The sequence below is a fragment of the Solea senegalensis genome, linkage group LG17, assembly GCF_019176455.1.
Source record: "Solea senegalensis isolate Sse05_10M linkage group LG17, IFAPA_SoseM_1, whole genome shotgun sequence".
Taxonomy (NCBI): Eukaryota; Metazoa; Chordata; class Actinopteri; order Pleuronectiformes; family Soleidae; genus Solea; species Solea senegalensis.
In genome coordinates this window covers 17,379,467-17,398,847 of record NC_058037.1, presented here as the reverse complement: position 1 = coordinate 17,398,847, position 19,381 = coordinate 17,379,467, and the positions used below count along the sequence as shown (strand labels likewise).

The following is a 19,381-nucleotide window of genomic DNA, read 5'->3' as shown; positions in this document are numbered from 1 at the left end:
GCTGGTTTTTTTTTTTATGCCCAGATCTTGTCTGAACACAAAATAAACATAATTAAGCAATAACTTAAATAAATTATGCATTTATTTGTAATTCAGGCCTTAAAAATAACAGATTTAATCCTCAAAACATCCACCTTTGCTGATATACCAGTGCTTTTTAGTATTTCTACAGCAAATGGTAGTGAATAATATAAATCCTCCTCTTTTCATGTTTTTCTGGTGTGACAACCGAAAAGACAAACAGCTGAGCTGCACTTTGGCCAGGGTTTAAATCTGTGTTTATGCTGACCATGAGTGAGTGTGTGTATCTTGTGTGTGTGTGTGTGAGGTTGTAGAGGTGGAGTTGGGATCAAAAGGTAAAATATTACAAAAACAAACAAACACACAGCATGTATTCTGTCTGGGTAAGAAAGTCAGAGCCGTACATTGTCTCCGTCTGGCAACGATCAAGTGCTGAATTTCTCTCCCATCAGTCCCCTCATGCTCGTCAGCTGCGGCCATTTTGTGTCCTGGCTGCAGAGAATATTTATGCAGTTGGGCTCAACATTTTCTGAGCGCACCGTGAGAATGTGAGGACTGTTGGCTAGCAGAGACGTTGTCTTTACTGATACTTATCTACGGCTCTGCGTACATCATGTTCCTGCGTGCTCCGTCATGTTCCAAATATTATTAAGTCCTCTCCTGATATTTTTCCTGGGGTTTAATGGAGAGAGTGCAACTGAAAAGGTTACGTTGATGTTTGGAGTTTAGGCTGTGAAGTGGACTGACTTCAACTCCTGCTTATAACGGTAACTGTGGTTCTGTGGTTGGTAAATGGTTTTACATGAGCAGTCCTACTGATGGCCGATGAGCTTTTCTTCTGTGTTTGCTGTCGGATGAAAACCAAATCCTCTCATTTGTGTTTTGTTTGTCTTTTTAATATCTTAATTGCCTGATAACAGAGTTAGTAACAAAAATTCAGACCAAAAAATTGGCTTTCATCTGACAGTATATTCTTAGTACCACAGTACCGCATAATGGGTTTTTCCTTTGCCGCTTCTGTGTCGGTTTATTGGTCACTTTCCTTAGATGCTATGTATTTTTGCTTTGGTCCTGTAGCCAAACCTGTTAAATGCTGCCATTGATAAAGCTTCTCCTCTACTTTCCTTGCTCGTTCTCTCCTCTTTCCTCTTTTCTCTTCCTTCCACCCTTCTTCTTTTCTCCCTTTTTTGTTCTCTAAACTCTGCATCTTGAATCAGGCGCCTGCAGCCCCCCAGCTAATCCACCTTGATCGAAAAAATAAAGACATAAAGATTAATAAGAATTATACTTAAAAAAAATTGATCATGGCTATGTTCTGCAGGCGAGCTGATGTTTTTGTTTTGTTGCGTTTTTTTAAAGTGTAAGACATCTGACTGTATCTGTCTCTGCTCCCCCTCCCGACAGGAAACTGGCTAAAAAACGCAAGGACGCCATCGGAACGACGCGGCAGGAAATGACGCACATGGTGAACGCCATGGACCGCAGCTACGCCGACCAGAGCACTCTGCACGGAGAAGACCCGATGGCTGTGACGTTCATGGACTCGCACAACTACAACAACAGATGTAGGTTCATGAGGAATTATACCATCGTTGTCAGTGGGTTTTAACTGCTACCGGAGCTGGTCTTCACAAAACCATGAGAACATATAGCATACCTTGGTCGCAAGGTAGTGTAGAAAGGGTTTAAAAGTCAATTCTGATAAATGAGCAAGGGGAGCTTTGATTTTTGAAATTTGTTCTTTGTCAAGTTCAAAAATTCGTAGCTAAACCAGGCTGTGAATAATTCATCTTCAGAGATAGAATACACCGCACACCAGAGGTCATGCATTACTCCCTTTGTTCTTCTCGAAGGATCTCGTTACGTTTAATCCTCATACATGTTTGATTGGTGCCGAAATTGGAAGCATTTCCTGACCGTGTTTCCTTCTGCAGTGCCCAACGATCCTCTGGTTCCCACCGCTGTGTTAGGTGAGCCCTGTAGCATGGACGGCTATATCACATTTATCACCACCATAACTCTGTAGTGAACCCACATCACTGCCCTCTGTGCTTGTATCCCCCCGTCCTGTTCCTATGTCCCTGTGCGTCATTACATACCCGTGTAAGCTGGATGTGTTTAAAGCCTCCATTACATCCCATAGTGTCCCGTACGTTGAACTATTTCATCCGCGTGGCTGTCGATGGATAGTTTAGCTTGTTTGATGTTTGTGTAAGGTGAACTTCATCTACAAGGAGAAGTGCTCAGTGTTTAACTGGAGGATTAACTGAAATTGGCAGACGTTTACTCAACAATTAGTCTATTGGACAAAAGTTAAAGCTCCAGTGTGTAACTTCCACTGCTAAAACCAATGTACAGAAAGACAAGCGGCGACAGCCCGAGAACCTGGAGAGAACCCATGACCTCGTTGAGAGGGTACTAATGGAAAACCAACTGTCCTGTGCGAAAAAACACCAACAGCCAAGCACTTCACCTGTCATTGTGTTGTGTCTCTAGGTTCAGTCTCTCCTAATTTAAGTCATAGTTTCTGTTTCCCGCTGTCTGTTATTGATATTCACAGTAATTACCATCACTGTCCCTCAGAGACCTCATTACTCACTTTTGAGTTGTTTTAAAAACATCTCCTGTCCCGAAAAAAGACAGAAAGTGAAGCTTGCAAGTGACAAATGATTGGCAGTAAAAATCTCCAATACCAAGTGACAGTGAACAACTTAGCGCCTATATTCCTGTCTGAATTCTAATTCTAGTCATCTGCTTGAGTTTCAGTCATCTGTTTTATTCCCAAAGCATCTTTTTTTTTTTTCTTTTTTTTTTTACTGAAGCCTCATTTTGAATGACTTAATTGTGAAACCTGTAGTTTTTGCCATGTTGGGGATGTTTCTCCAGCTGCAGTGTTGTGCCGCAGCGCGTTTATCTTTAGTTTAGTGTTGACACCACAGCATGATGTGGAGTTCCAACTCATCTCCGAGGCATCCACAACACCACCAAACTGCGTTAATTAACTGTCCCGTGGCTCCTAATTTGAAACGAAGGCTGCAGCTACAAGCTGTCCGCACAAATCACGTCACCGAGTGGTAAGAACTAGCAGGAAGTAACAAATTAGGAAGCGACGTCGGGTCAAGTTTACTGTTAATTGACCTGATGAGGGCTTAACAAACCCCTAACAATCAGTAATGAGCCGGCGTGTCCTCGGAGTAGAGGAAAGCATCGGTTGGATTAAATAAACAGTGTCAGATATTGAACAGAGGTGAAGATGAAATCAGTCGGATGTGCGGCAACCCCAAGCTACTTCATTATACAACCTGTCAGTCTTTACAATTCTACTTCCGACTCACATCAAGTCCCACACCACAGAAATGTAAAAAAAATTTACCATTTAATTATCTTTAACTCTTTAAATGTACTCACGACTCACTCCTCATTAAATGTTAAACCTCATTATTTCTCATCATAAATTGACCGACAGGTCTAATGTTTCACATACTAAATTGTGCCAACTTCTTTGACAATCAATCTTTTAATGGACAGGTGAAATAAACAGTCAACTACGGAGCTCATTTAAAGTCGCTGTTTCCCGATGGTTGGTTTCGTCTATGTTGTTTTTTGTGGCAAAAATATAACGTCGAGCACTTTTCATTCATCAACATATGACATATGTTTGGTCACGCTTCATCGTCCAATATAACGTCAGCGTTCCATGATTGATGTTTTAACTGGGACAATCAAATCCTCTCACTCTGAAGTCTGACTGAAACCTTTATCTCTCTTCTTTTTCTGCTGCTTTTGACATGTAGTTCCAATCACAGGTGAGTATAAACCAAAAAACAAACAAACAGACAAATGGTTTGTTTTGTGTTTTGTGGGGAAAATGCTGTGTTTTTATGTGGTAGTGGCTCAGAGTCAGAAGATGGTAGCGAGAAATACGCAAGTAAAGACACAAGTAGACAATGATTACAACAGACATGGCGCCACCCTATCCAGAAGAAAGTGAGCCGAATAAAATCTGTTCATATTTTGATTTATTGTTTAAATGATTTGCTTATCTTTAAAATCATGTTGATTTCAGAGCTTTTGTTCTGAAAAAAATATAAACTGATGCTAGAATTGCCAGTTAACATCAACTAAATGTTTGGTTTGAAAAATAAAAACAAAATCACTGATGTTGTCATGTTTAGGGAGTAAATGTCCATAAAATAACTACTTGCATGTGTCAGGCTCAAAGAAGAAGCAGTAATTCTTCAAACTGAAATGATGCACAATAAATAGCTTAAGCTAGCTTAATAGTTAGCTCAAGGCAGCAAATTGAAGACGTTTTAAGGCACTTTTGCCTGATTAAAAAAATGTTTGGGCCAAAATATTCAATTGCTTACAAACAAATAGGCCCTCGGCCACATTCACTTGCTGATCCTCGGTTTAGACCTTTAGCTCAACCGTATATATAATACCTTTTTTGTAGGACAGAAAGTGATGCCATTGATTAGTAAGTAAACAATCAGGCAAAGAGTGTTAATGTTCTGGTGAATTGTGAATTAACCGGAGCTTATTTTCCCCTGTCCTCTGCGTAGACGAGAACCACAGCGGCTCGCAGGCGGAGAACAGCAGACTTCTGGATGTTCCTCGTTATCACTGTGAAGGCACCGAGTCTCCTTATCAGACAGGACAGCTTCACCCTGCTATCAGAGTGGCCGACCTGCTGCAACACATCAACCTGATGAAAACATCTGACAGCTATGGCTTCAAGGAGGAATATGAAGTAAGAATATACTTTTATTGTCAGTGCTTGCAGCCAATAACATTTTGTGTTATTGGCCGCTTGGTTATTACGTTAGCTATAACTCTTAACGCAGCACATTATTTTATCTGCAAAAATAACAGCTAAAATTGAATTGCCTTTTAATTTTAGGGTGTTTTCCGCTTTATTGACTTAACAGTAAAAGTCCCGGAACACTTTTTTTAAATAAACCTCCTGTTTTATGACTTGCACGACTAAAGCGGACCCATAATTCAAGCCCCTCTTTTCCCTCATAATGACTTGCTCATGGATCCATGACGTGTAATTGTCTTTACTATATTCTTGTTGTGTTGTTGGTGATACAGAGCTTCTTCGAGGGCCAGTCGGCCTCCTGGGACGTGGCCAAAAAGGAGCAGAACCGCACCAAGAACCGCTATGGGAACATCATAGCATGTAAGCAAGCTAGCAGGGTTTATACGTGTGTCTCTTCTCAAGAAAGAACAGGAAAATGGGGGCGAAAAATGACGTGTATTATAAGGATTTTGAGTAGTAGCATTAAAGTTATAAAACAGGGAAAAGACAAGAGAGAAGAAAATGGTTCTAACAGTTTTTAGCTTTTAGAGATGGGGGCTAATTCGGCTTTAGTGAAGAGGATGTTCCAGAGTCAGCGAGCAATAACTGTAAAAGCAGAGTCACCTTTAGTTTCCTGCCTTCACCATGGGGAATAATTCATTTCTGCTCTTAAGTTCTGTGATGCTTCCATTACTTTAGACACAGAAAATTGGACGAAAATGCCTTAAAAGGTCTAAAGTCACTGCTGCAGACCAGAGAGTCTCAGCCTTGTTTGGATTGTGTCACTTTACCCAAGATAATCTTTGTTTTCAAAGATCAGGACAGCATAGGATGATCAACTTAAAGGTGTAGTGTGTAAAATTTAGGCAAAAGTATCTGAATGTGGCTGAAATTAAATGAATCGTTATGTTTACATCAGCTCTATAGAGGCCGCCATTTTGGACCACCATGTTTTTTAACAAAACACCTTTTGCATTTTGATGCTACCTAAAGGTTACATAGGTTCTCCAACACTTGTTGTTTTGTTTGATAGATTTATTTCGATAAATGAATTCTTTATCTGTTTTGTCTTTCAACCCACAAATGATCTTTAAGTGCCAAAATAAGATTTTAACGTTGATAATAATGGTGTTACTTCAAGAGCTCAGTATTTTCTCAGGTGGTTCTTGGTATAAAAAGTTGGAGAGTATAACACTCAGCACTCTCGCGTAACATAATATTTTTCCAGCTGAACACTGCTCTGTTTAAACTGGTGATAAGAACACAGAGAGAGAGAGAGAAAAGAACAGCAAATATCTGTCACTGGGAACTGTTAGAACTACCAAACAAAAACACCAGTCAGTCATAATAAGAACTGGCTTAACTCCGTCCCTTCTCCTGCTCTCACGGTGTTACCGTCTCACTCTGTCCGTCTCTTCTGTTGTCCTCTCTGTGTGTTTGTCTCCAGATGACCACTCGAGGGTTATTCTTCAGCCCATCGAAGATGACCCCTCCTCCGACTACATCAACGCCAACTACATCGATGTAAGTGGAAACGCATCGAATGCTACTATTGGCTCCCAACGAAACCAACGAAACCACACTCCCTCGCTCGTATGTCAGGCCTCTATACCTTTATTGCGTCTACTCGTCATCCATCAACCCATGTTCCACGTCCAAGCCACCGTGAAGACGCAGCACGTGTCTTTTTCACCCATCTCTTCACCCTGAGTTTTTATACATATTTTTCTCATACTTTTAATGCACTGGTAGATTTATTTATTTTTGTCATAAATTGGGTTATTCAGTAGGATAATAATCTGTGACTACAGAAAGACAACAAGAAAGCATGTTGGGCATTTGAGAAAATGTTTTTGGTGGATTTTTCTTAATACAGTCATTTCCATAGTCTTTAGCAGCCGTGTATTTAACATACAGGCATGAGAGTGGTTTGAATCGTCTCATCTAACTGACAGCAGAAAAGGAAAATAAGTGCATTTAGCCGTGAGTGCATCCATCTTTCGACTGGACTGTCCATCCATTCGTCCGTTCCACATAAACGCCACTCATTTCCCATCTCCTTTCATTAGTCACTCATCTCCAACAAAAACAAAAAACAAAAAACATGATTCATCTTTTGCCATCTCCACTGTCCTCTCTGCCTTCACAACAGTCATCTGCATGTTTGTCCGTCATGTCCGTCTGCTTTTTTTTTTGAATGATAATATGCTTCACAGCACGCTCTTCTGCATTATCATTAACTGCCATCACACTTACGGCACGCACGTTAGTGTTAGAATCAGAATGAATAGAGAGGACACGGCAAATTACGGTAGGTAAATCTCTCTTGGTAGTGAGTTTGTTTTTGGATAATTTTGGACGTGTCCTTTCTAGTCAGTCTAATTCTGGGCATTAGAATCATCTTTTCTTTCTGCATGGCTTGTTTAAACTCCCATCATATCAATGCAACTTTTTCTTTTTCTGATTGACACTCACTGACATTGTTGTGCTTCCTTCCTTCCTTTCCTCCCACCTTCCCTTCTTTCTTTCTTTCTTTCTTTCTTTCCTTCTTTCCTCCACTTGTTGTTTCTGCCTGTGGCTTGGGCTATAGATTTGGCTGTACAGGGATGTAAGTATCACTGTGGATTCTTTCATTACGCTTATGATACACATCCTTTCATACACTCTGCCTTTTGCGTGCGTTACGTTACACTGTGTGTCCACTTTGAGTTGCTGGGGCCTCTGCTGCATGGAATATGTCACGACATCTTACTGTACCTTCTCACCAGTGTTTCCTCACTGTGAGCTGCAAGTTTGCTTTTGCGTAGTACATTATTTTGTCTTGTTCCCTCTAAAACTCATGCACTGTTGTTATAAAGGTGACATACTAAAATATATATCCAAATTAAAATATAAAACATTTCTCAATCCATATGATTATGAAGATATGACCCAACCTTTTTAGTAATAAATAAAACAGAACATTTACATCAGTCTCAAACATTTCGCTTTTATCGAACTCATTGTGGAGATGCAGATGAAGACTGTTTAACAACCTAAGCCTCATAATGTCCGTATGGTCTTTTTTTTTTGCTTGTTTTAACCATAAAAGGGCCAGAAAATTTCCTGTGATTAAGTGCTTTTGCCCATTTTTCCACAATAACTTTCAATATCTTGCAGTTATTTACAATTTACTGCATGTTAAAATAGTGTATAAAACTAGTTTTTTTGAGAAAAAAACACTGTAGTTGTACATGAACACCAGATTTTGTGTGTTAAAATTTGAACAGTATAAAACATATTTAATACTACATTTGTTTGAGTCTTTGTCTCAATGTCCAAAAATAGGCCAAAAAAATTGAAACTTATGTACAGGCCTTTTTCCAATTCTCTACACTCTGGTGACAAAGACGCTGACTCGCCGGCTCCCTGCAACAGCACAAGTGACATTACCGTAATCACCACATGTCGTGCAACGTCTCAGCTTCCTGTTGGAATTGTTCCGATTGCACAAACCGTCACATAATTGCGGTAATGCAAAGTCATCAGTCAGTCAAACGTGTCGTCTGCGATGCGCTCGGTGTTAAAGGGTTAACGTAATAATGTCACTGTTAAATGTGCAGTTTTGATTCTTATTAAATTGTTGTGTTGTTGTTTTCAGGGCTACCAGAGGCCGAGTCACTACATCGCCACTCAAGGTGAAAAACTTTATTAAACACTACATAACTGCTGCCACAAAATAATAACAACACACATTAGTCACATCCAGTACTGATTTTGTGTCTTTGTGTGTCTTTTTATCCAGGTCCTGTTCATGAGACAGTGTACGACTTCTGGAGGATGGTGTGGCAGGAACAGTCGGCCTGCATCGTCATGGTTACTAATCTAGTGGAGGTGGGAAGGGTAAGTGACTGTTGACCTTGTGACATTGTTTCTTTTTAAATTGACGTGAATGATGTTGCATACTGATCATCTAACGGATAATGATATAAAATAAAGAAAAACTCAACATGTACTGTGTGATGGAATTAAATTAAATAGGTCACTGAATGTGTCCCTTAGAACTTATTTATAATAATTACAATGTGTTTCATTAACGTCTCTCATTAACAGGTCAAGTGCTACAAGTATTGGCCCGATGACGCAGAGGTGTACGGAGACTTCAAGGTGACGTTTGTGGAAGTTGAACCTCTTGCCGAGTATGTGATTCGCACCTTCACACTGGAGAGGGTGAGTGATGCTTCTTTGGTTTTTATTTTGAATAAATGGGGGAATATATAGTAAAGTCATCTAAAAACATGTTTGTTTGTTGTGTTTTTTACCCAGCGTGGATTCAACGAGGTGCGCGAAGTCAAGCAGTTCCACTTCACAGGCTGGCCTGATCACGGCGTTCCATATCATGCTACGGGACTGCTTTCCTTCATCCGCAGGGTTAAAAACTCCAATCCACCGTCTGCTGGTCCCATCGTCGTCCACTGCAGGTATACACATGGCCGCTCACAACATAATAACACACTTTACAATTTAATATGTTTCTTATTTTGGCAAAATACACTTAAATGTCACTTTATTAGGTACACAGGACACCAAATAACCTTGGTTTTAGTGGAAGGTCTTTTGAGTTACTTTTGCCTTTCATTTGAGACCACAGGACATTTTCACCAAGAAAACTGCTGCTCACTGGATATTTTCTCTTTTTCCGACCATTTTCAGTAAACCATAGAGGCGGTTGTGTGCTAAAATCCTGGTAGATCAGCAGTTTTTGAAATACTCAGACAAACCAGTCTGCCATTAACAACCATGCCACATTCAAAGTCTCTTAAATCACCTTTTTTTTCCACATTCTGATGCTCGGTTTCAAATTCAGCTGCTCGGTCTTAACCCTGTCTAAATACAAAAACAGTATTCGATTATTTGCTGACATGTGATTTGCAGATGTAATGGGTGTAACTAACTAGACATTCCCTGCCTCTGTGTCTTGTCCGTTTTCAGTGCCGGAGCCGGACGCACAGGCTGTTTCATCGTCATTGACATCATGCTGGACATGGCCGAGAGAGAAGGTGTGGTTGACATCTACAACTGTGTGAAGGCTCTTCGCTCTCGGAGGATCAACATGGTACAGACTGAGGTGACTGCATTACCCATCCTCCATCTGCATCCTCATCTTGGAATAATAATACTTAATAAACCCCTGAGCCATCAGCATGGTGCCGGCTGAGGTGACAGCATGGGTGCCGTGTACATCCATAAACATGTCATCCCACCACGTATAGATTTCATCGTAAAAAAAAGAATATATATATATATACATATATGTATATGTATATATACATATTAGAAACGTTAAATTCATCCTCATTGGTCAGGCCAAAGATTTGAAAATATGTGACAATGGCTCCATCCAGTGGCAGAAAGGAGACTTACACTAAATAAAGCAACTTCAAGTTAAGAAGTCACACTTAACAGTTTTCATTCATTTCAAAGTTTATTTAGCCAGGTTAAATCCTCATTGCGATTAAAAAAAACAAAAAAAAAACATAATTATATTGAATGTATATTATATAAACTAAAACGTCCTTGCATTACACACTCACTGTGACTAGAATTTCAGCTTTATGTTATGGTAATTAACATTCTCATTAACTTTTTCAATCTATTTTAAATTAAGAAAAAATTGGTCATAATTTGACCACCCTATTTCTAATTGAATAAACAAACATTTCAACCTATGTTAAGTAACAGTTGTTGTTTCCTAGTCGCTTTAATTTGAAGATAATTCATGTGGATGCAACATCACTTTAAGACTGATCCTGCTTTTCTAATGTATCCTCTGCTCAACATGCAGCAAATATCTTGTTTCTATGGAGACAAAAATATGTATTTAAATCTCACGTGATACAAAAGTTGTTTGTTTCAAGTCCAGAAATATAAGATACCAAAGCCAATCCACAATAGTTGAGTTATAATCATGAGCCTGATCGTTCACAGTCATCACGTCATTCATGACTCCATCTCCCATCACACCATCACTCACTCACAGTGTCTGCATGCTCACGCTAACTCCGTGTCACCGCTGGTTTTTGTTCCCACATCACAAGATGTACCTACTGTGTGTGTGTGTGTGTGTGTGTGTGTTTTATTATCAACTATCAACTTCTCTCTATGAGTTTGTGTTTGTGTTTGTGTGTGTGTGTGTGATAACACGTCTTGACTTCCATGTCTTCAGGAGCAGTACATATTCATCCATGACGCCATACTCGAGGCTTGTCTGTGCGGAGAGACGTCCATACCGGTCTGTGAGTTCAAAGCTGCTTTTTACGAGCTGATCCGCATCGACTCCCAGACCAACTCCTCACACATAAAGGACGAGTTCCAGGTAAAATGCCACGATGTTAATCCAGGGATCGGCAAGTAGTAAATGTGTTTGTTTTTTTGTTTTTTTAAGCAATTGAACATTGGGGTGAAAACATCTTATCTTCATCAGGCAAAAGTGCCTTAAAACGTCTTTAGTCACAAACAAAAGTCCACTTTTGCTGCCTTTAAACTAACAATAATGTGGACGTTGTCTTTCATCAGCAGCTTGTTATGAAGAAAAATGGGTGTGAGATATGTACTCGTTCATGTACTGTTAATATTTATACTTTTACTGCTTCTTCTTTGAGCCTAACATATGCAATACTCATCAAACCTGTCTGTCCATACAGACAGATGCAGTGTTTTTTATTTGTATTTTTCAAACCAAACATTCAGTTTGGGTTAACTGTCAATTCCAGCAACAGAATCTATTTGAATAAGTTCATAGATAAGCAAATAATGTAAAATCAGATTTTCTTAAATCATCTGTTGGGCCAGATACTGATGCTGGTGGGCCACTTTTGGCCCACGGGCCACCAATTGCTGCCCACTGATGTAATGTATCTTCACACGTTGTAGGAACCTCTAGAGCTAGTGCGGTTCTCTGCTTTCTATCTATTTGCGGTCGACAATAATGTGTCCGGTAAAGAAAGCACTGATAAATCCACTCTTTCTGGCAGAGACTTTTTAGCTTCTGCAGCTTCAATCTGAAGCCAATCCTGGCTTTACCTTAGTCTCAGTCCTTAAGCTCTCACTTTATCCTCTTCCTGCAACACACAAGCACCCAAGCGGTGTTGATTATTTCCACACTTTTAGTGACTTTGTCCTGGTATCGAGTCGTCACGTGTCCGTCTCTTTTGTCCAGACGTTAAACTCGGTGACTCCGCAGCCCCAGCCCGAAGACTGCAGCATCGCTTTGTTGCCTAGAAACCAAGATAAGAACCGCTTTATGGACGGCCTTCCTCCTGACAGATGCCTGCCCTTCCTCATTACAATAGACGGCGAGAGCAGCAACTACATCAACGCCGCTCTGATGGATGTAAGTCTATCGCGCATGCACACACAGACACACACACAAGGGTTGTGTTATTTTCAACACAACAAACAAGAGTAGTTTGGGACATTTCACTCCTTTGTGATGAGTATTCTTTTTTTTTAAATAATAAAAATAAAAAAGTCCCAAGCTGCAGTCACACATTTGTTGAAACTGATACAGATTATAAGAGTTTATTACACACAACTGATGATGGGGACAACACATGGATTTTACACTCACACACGCAGACTCCCTTCCCTGTTTGTGTGATGCTGTGTTTGTGGTTTTAGCAGCAGAAGGCTAGAGACAAATCCAGGTTCTGAAAAAGACCATTAGCTTCTCTGGCCGCCACCCAAACATTGCTCTCATTGGCGACAGGTGACACGCGTTTGTACTGTGACAAAAACAGAGTCGATTAAAAAGTACTGTAGGTTGAAAATGCAAGGTAAGATGGAGCAATGTCTGGTTCCTGTCAGTCGTAATTTGTAGTTTGGTTGCCAAAAAAACATAAGATGATTGTAAGGGTGGATTAGTTTCATTAATAATGTTTGATAATGTAAATGGTGTGTAAAGAAACCTTGCTTCTCTCCAACAAAGCTGTTGGAGGACAAAAAGAAATATTGTAAATGCTGTAAAACATTATGGAGGTCAATCCGTTTTTTTTTTTGTTTTTTTTCTTCTTTAAAAAGAACTCTAAAAGTTTAGCTGAATTAAACTTACTCTTTGGCCTCTCTCTAACCAAGCTGTCAGAAGAGTTCCAGGTAATGGGATTTTTATGTCAAATCTCCAATACTGGATTTGTTTCATGGCTTCAGTGTCGTTCCACCACCAGGTTCATGTCCCGCAAAACCATTCACTGTAAATCCTTGAACTCTGTAAACCCTCGTCATGTTTACGCCACAGTCATTCACACCCATGTCACATATTTGGCTGCATACTCTCATCCAGGATGAGTTGGTGGTCGGTCAGTTCCGTCAGTTCACGGCGTCCAAAAATAACCTCGGCTTTCCTGAACTGACTGAACGTGAAGAAAACCGACCCACATACATGTCGATGTAGTGAATGTATGTCTGGTATATAACTGTATGTATATGTATATGTAACGCATGCCCCCTCGATGCCTTGGATAGACCTAGTGCATGATCATGTGACCAAACATCCCCTTTAAAAACATGTAGTCGCTGTGTCGTGCTCCACAAAGTGTCTCTGTGTGTGTGTGTGTGTGTGTGCGTGTGTGTGTGTAAAAAAATATATATAAATTAGAAGTCATTACTCACTGCTGCTGGATTAAAGTTGATTGAGGAAATGACACTTTCTCTGTGAATGAAACGACTTTTCTTTCCATTTCCCGCAGAGCTACAGACAACCGGCCGCGTTCATCGTTACCCAGCATCCTTTGCCCAACAGTGTCAAAGACTTTTGGCGTCTGGTTTACGACTATGGATGCACCAGTCTAGTGATGTTGAATGAGATTGACCTGGCTCAGGTAACTCAAAAAGAACACGGCAACATGAAATAAAAATAAAAACTAGAGTTTAACTAACTGAAAATGAATTGTGTGTTTATAAATGTGCTTAGTTCTCGTCTTTGTAGAAGTTAGTTAGAAAAATCCTGAAAACATGCTTTAATTTAACCTTAACCTCCGGTTCTCTTTCAACATATGAGTCGCTTCACTCATGCTTCACGTTTTCTGTCATCTTATTTCACTTGCACAGCTATTCCCTCCATTAGAGACAAAAACAAAACTCTTGCTATACGGAGAAACACAGAGACAACAAGCCCAATAATTCAAAACAATAACAATAGAAGGACTAAATAGAAGAACTTCTAAAATAGAAGAAATGTATTATCATCAAGCACAGCCAGAACAGGGGATTTATGGCATAATTGTAAAAGTATTGCTTCAGTACTCAAGCTGTGTAGTAAATAAAATACTGGAAGGATTTGTATGATGAGCTGTGTGGAAAAATAAAACAAAAGAATGTCCAGATTTGAGCTGAACATTTGAGTTATTGAAAATCAGGTGGAAAATGTAGTAATTAATGCTTTAAAATGTGAGTCACAGAGAACGAATAAAGTAAAAAGAAAAACTGTGTTTATATATATTCATATAATACACACATTTAGTGGAAATTATAGTCTTTAAAAATTTTTTAAATATAGAATTGTTGTATAGAAACGCAGTATTTAATGTATGTACTGTGTGTTGTTCCAGGGTTGTCCTCAGTACTGGCCAGAAGAGGGCATGCTACGCTACGGCCCTGTCCAGGTGGAATGTATGTCCTGCTCCATGGACTGTGATGTCATCAGTCGACTCTTCAGAGTCTGCAACCTCACCAGGGTCAGAACATCTGTCTCACTGTCTGACATCAAAGACAAACCCTCATTTTTTTCAAATCTTAAACGTTTGTTACGTGTGGTTTCAGCCTCAGGAGGGTTACCTGATGGTTCGCCAGTTCCAGTACCTGGGGTGGGCGGGGCACAGAGAAGTCCCCGCCTCCAAGCGCTCCTTCCTGAAACTGATCCTTCAGGTCGATCAGTGGCAGCGCGAAGGGGAGGAGGGAGAAGGAAGAACCATAGTGCACTGCCTGTGAGTACACAGCAAGTCCAGTATTCTCTCTTCTGTTTAATAGTCGTCATCAGTTTGTCGAAAGCAAATTCTCATGAGACCTGTTTGTTCACAGAAATGGAGGAGGGCGTAGCGGAGTACTCTGTGCCTGCAGCATTGTGTGTGAAATGGCCAAGAGACAGAGCGTGGTGGACGTCTTCCACGCCGTCAAGACGCTGAGGAACAGTAAACCGAACATGGTGGACACTCCGGTGAGCTGATGACAAGAGGACTGAAACAGACACAGACAGAGAGTCGGTGTCTGAATTTTAGAATTGATTTTAAGATTTTTAAAATTCAACTCGAAACATGTTTATTGAGAATGACTTTTTATAGTCAGTAGCACAGTGACATATTCCCTTTTCCCTCTTAATTGTACATTTTCCTATTTTTGGGGCCGGAATCATTTTTTTTTCTTTAGATCTATTATTATTTTGGGGCTTTTCAGTCATTTTTGAGGGGGTTAACATGTACACAAACTATGGAAACTTTGCAATGCTCTCTATAAGGTGAAACACGGATAAAGCAAGCCAAAACTAAGTTGCGCCGAATTTCACAAAACTTGGTAGGAGCATGTTATAGCACAAGGCGAACAAAAAAGTTAATCGGGACAATGGCCTCAGCTCAACAGGAAGTCCGCCATTTTGAATTTGGTATCCATGTTGGAGGCTAAATGAACAAACTCATCTGAGCACGTTTATCGTACTATCGTACTATTCCTTGTTTTTTAACATTGATTGATTGATCGATAAATCTCCCGAGACACATATTTACGAGATGAGAAATCCCCGCAGATCTTAGTCTTGTGAGAACTTGTGGCAACAAGACCTCGTCCCACGCAAAAATACTAGTGTCATAAACATGTGATGATGTGATGATTATTAACTCCAGACGACCTGTGTGTGTGTGTGTGTGTGTGTGTTTCTCTACAGGAACAGTATCGCTTCTGCTACGACCTGGCGCTGGAGTTCATCGAGTCGTCCTAAACAAAGGAGAGACGAGGAGATGGAGAGAAGCGGCCAGAACACCTTTTCACTTCCCCTCGTGTTTGATTCTTTGCTTTCATTTGCTCCTTGCATCGCTTCTTCACATGACACGAGAGAAACTGGCTCCAGACAAAACAAAGGGAAAGAGAAGGAGCAGCGAGGAGAGTTGACTCCTCCTCTGCTTCACATAGAGCTTTCCGAGTGCCAGAGAGCCCGTGTATGTTTCCTGGGCTCCATTTAAATGTTATGCTTCTCCTTCACGTGGACTGGACGCCTCATGCTGTTTCAGCTGCAGTACTCCGTGTGCACTGTAGGTGTCCCACTCCTTTGCTCATGCAAGATGCAGCCACAGCTTTTTATTAAAAAAAAATGAATAAACTGCAGTCACTCGGTGGCTCCACTCGTCCGCTTGCTCTCACGCTAAATTTCTGAGTAACTTAAAGTGAGTGATGTTTTGAACGTTTGCAGCCGACCTTTTTTTTTTGTACAAGAAAGAAACATCGTGGCCAAACTCTCTGTGAAAGCTTCTCTTTAACGCTCTGTACAGCAGCAGCAGCAGCAGCAGCAGCAGCAGCAGCTTCATGTTTCTGGTCACAACATAATCATGTGTTTGAGTATGTAACTGCCATTTTGTCCCCATTGGTTACACACAGAAAAGAGAAAAGTCATTATTATACGTTTGCTTTTTTAGCTTCTTAGAAACAAGACTGACAAACGAATCAAAAACATCGATCATGTTTCCATGGGGGAGTTTTAGGCTTTTAGTTTTGTTTGTTTGTTGTTGTTTTTTTACATCATGAAGTGGCAACTTGAAAAAATGTGTAGGATTTTCACTAAAAATGTATCTTTTTTTTAAAAACAAAAAAGTTGAATATGTATCCTTGTTTGTGCAGAGTTGATTTGTGATGTCTGATTGCTTTTTCTTTTGGAGGATTTGAAGTCGTCTTTGTTCCCTCTGCTCTGTAAACATCGAACACTTTTCATTCTCTTTTTGTTCAGCCGTTGTAAATTTAGCTTCATCACATTTTGTTTCAGGGCTGGGCCCAATGCACTTTCAATTCAGCCAAATTCACAAAATGGGATATCTTTACCAAAAGTGCAAAACACAAACAGATTTAAACATTGACTGACAGCAACAAATCTCCTTTGTGTGTTGAGAAAGGGAATTGGAAGTGAACTGACCCCAGGCTTCATTTGTTTTGTGCACTGGTGGCCAAACGTGTACGTTGTTTTTTTTTTTATTATTCTTTGCAGCTGATGTTTATTCATAAGCCAAAGACTTTGTGTAAATATGTCTATATGGATAAAGCACATTGTTTGTATTTATTGTTTTGTTTACTTGCATCGCTTGTAAGAACAATCACTCTCCATTCCATTGTTTACCACCAGCGTTTCTTAGAACTGAGGGTCAGGACGCAAGTTGGGCTCCCGGGTCGGTTTCCCCTGCGGAGTCTCCAGAGTATTCCTTTAGTCGGTCCTTAATGAGTCCTGAGGTAAGAGACGAAGTCACACTCAAGAACCCCCTGGTTAGACGCTGTATATTAAAGCATAGACGTTGTTTTTTCAGTATTTAGGTGGAATTCAGTAGTATTGTCTTGTTTTTTCACTTAATGGATCTCTGTGATGTTACCGTGGTTTCTTTGTGTAAAAGCCCATTGCTCTGTGTGTGGTCGGTAGAACATCCGTGCGTTTGCAGAGTATTTTTTTGGATAAAAGCTCCGATCACCTCTTAACGTCTTAGTCTTCGGGGGGTAAGCCGTTTATCTTCACCCTTGTATATCCCCCGCTCGCCGTTACTCCTGGACACACACACTGGACTCAGTGATGCAAACAGGCTTAGCGAGCGGGAAGAAACACATTTATCGTGCCTAATTATTTGAATTTACTTGTTGATACGAGCGTTTTAACAGCTGTTGAAAGCGGTCGGATCACGGACGGATCATGATTCAGTGTTTTCATTCATCATCAGAATTCTCCATGAACGAAGCAACGCGGTTCTTTTTGTTCACAAAAAAAGATTCCAAAACAAAAAAAAAGGAAAATTGTATTGTAAATAAAATGTTAGATGTTCCACGTGGTTGGAACAGGAGGAGAATCCCTGCTCGTCAGGACGTTACTGTAAATAGACTTATCATGAAAAACTTCTAAAAAAAAAAGGCTCTATTGTTGGAATGAACAGTAGAGATTTAAAACGATGGATGCAATGTCAGAACATTGGTTCTGTTGTAGATAAAAATGTCAGAGATTGTACTCCTGGAGGATTCTGCGATTTAGAAAAAAAACAAACAGATATTGTTTAAAAAATCTTTAGTCATGAGTAGAAAACTTTATTCTGTTGGTGGATCCTCAGTGTCCACTTTCTTTTCCCCAGATGTCTGGAGAGAAAAAGTTTAGAGGCCAATTCACTACGTTGCTACAGTCGTACGTTGCCTTCAGTGGTTTGAACAGTTGGACTAAACTGTTGTTTGTCTCTATAGCATGCAGAGAAAAGTGAAGCAGTCAGTGACAAGTCGTGTGTCAACGGGGAATTTAAAAAATATATATACAGAGAGAGAGGAGGGGGGAACTGTTGAGATGCCAATAATTCCTTCCTTAAAGAATCTGAAGTCCTGGCCCCTGAGGAGTCGTGAATGACGCTGGTTTCTGGGTGAGAGGCCAGTCTGAGTGTACAACTGACATTCATGGTTCATAATTATTCTTGTCTGTAATGTTTGGCTTCTTTGCTGTAATAAAGACCACTTCTTTAATTAAAAAAAAAATCTGTTTGGACTCTTTCTTTTGGCAGCGAACAATTAAAATCACTGGTGACGAAAAGGACACAGAGGAAGACGAGGCCTGCGCGACTGGTACTTGGAATTATTCTGCCCGGTTACATCGTTCTGCTGTGAATAAAATCATCACAGAGGGATTAGAGGCAGATTTCTTCTTCCTTTCTTTGTAACAGGTTTCTGAAACAATTCAACATTTATAATAGCAGTGGAATGTTTTGCAATTCTTATATTGAAATATCAGAATATTTGTCAATCTCTCTCATTTCAGACGACTTCACCGTCTGCTATATTCAGATCACCTGCTCCACCATGATTAGTCTCACCTGTGTCCAACTGATTCATCTCTCCTGTCCTCAGTGTTTAACCAGTGCTCAGCAGTTTCTCTTATCTGCGTTTAAAAAGTCTTCACGCATGTTGTGTCCTAGTAAGTGACCTGTTTTTTTGGTGCTTCGCCTCCAATCTCTGCAATGTCTTTGTTTGCCTGTGAACATTTATTGCTTCAACCCTAAGAACCGCACTGTGCGATCGGGAGTGAGGACAACTGTGAGTGGTACTGATACATTTTTAGTACTTTTCCCCTTCTTTAACCTCATAAATTCTCCATGGACAAATACAGTGAGAAAATACTGATTACCAACGTTAAATCCTCTTCCTCACAGATACTTCACACACTGGTATAGTGACAATAGATTAAGGAGCAAGATATAAGGTCACTCTAATTATTATGCCAGGCTTTTGAGTATATCTTTGTAACTCATTCCCCAACATAAAATAAAACTCAGTCACACTATCTCTGTCCATCGCGAAGCTTCAGCCCTCTTT

The 19,381-nt window shown here is 40.2% G+C and overlaps 1 protein-coding gene across 21 annotated transcripts in view; it reads left to right on the top strand.

The window, feature by feature from the left end:
* The window catches only part of ptprk (protein tyrosine phosphatase receptor type K), a 112,267-nt gene extending 93,720 nt beyond the window's left edge, over nt 1-18,547 (top strand). For 3 of the 21 annotated variants that reach the window (XM_044048691.1, XM_044048692.1, XM_044048685.1), the window contains 20 exons: nt 1,426-1,586; nt 1,956-1,991; nt 3,816-3,827; nt 4,587-4,774; nt 5,107-5,206; nt 6,273-6,418; nt 7,416-7,433; nt 8,466-8,502; nt 8,610-8,707; nt 8,918-9,034; nt 9,131-9,285; nt 9,797-9,932; nt 11,031-11,180; nt 12,024-12,197; nt 12,938-12,955; nt 13,549-13,680; nt 14,410-14,535; nt 14,621-14,784; nt 14,879-15,014; nt 15,735-18,547. In XM_044048691.1, coding sequence (XP_043904626.1) covers nt 1,426-1,586; nt 1,956-1,991; nt 3,816-3,827; nt 4,587-4,774; nt 5,107-5,206; nt 6,273-6,418; nt 7,416-7,433; nt 8,466-8,502; nt 8,610-8,707; nt 8,918-9,034; nt 9,131-9,285; nt 9,797-9,932; nt 11,031-11,180; nt 12,024-12,197; nt 12,938-12,955; nt 13,549-13,680; nt 14,410-14,535; nt 14,621-14,784; nt 14,879-15,014; nt 15,735-15,788 — 2,158 coding nt within the window. In that variant the 3' untranslated portion in view covers nt 15,789-18,547. The remainder of the gene's footprint in view (nt 1-1,425; nt 1,587-1,955; nt 1,992-3,815; nt 3,828-4,586; nt 4,775-5,106; nt 5,207-6,272; nt 6,419-7,415; nt 7,434-8,465; nt 8,503-8,609; nt 8,708-8,917; nt 9,035-9,130; nt 9,286-9,796; nt 9,933-11,030; nt 11,181-12,023; nt 12,198-12,937; nt 12,956-13,548; nt 13,681-14,409; nt 14,536-14,620; nt 14,785-14,878; nt 15,015-15,734) is intronic. The other 18 variants (XM_044048703.1, XM_044048699.1, XM_044048707.1 and 15 more) reach the window with 16 other exon arrangements.
* The last annotated feature ends 834 nt before the right edge of the window (nt 18,548-19,381 follow it).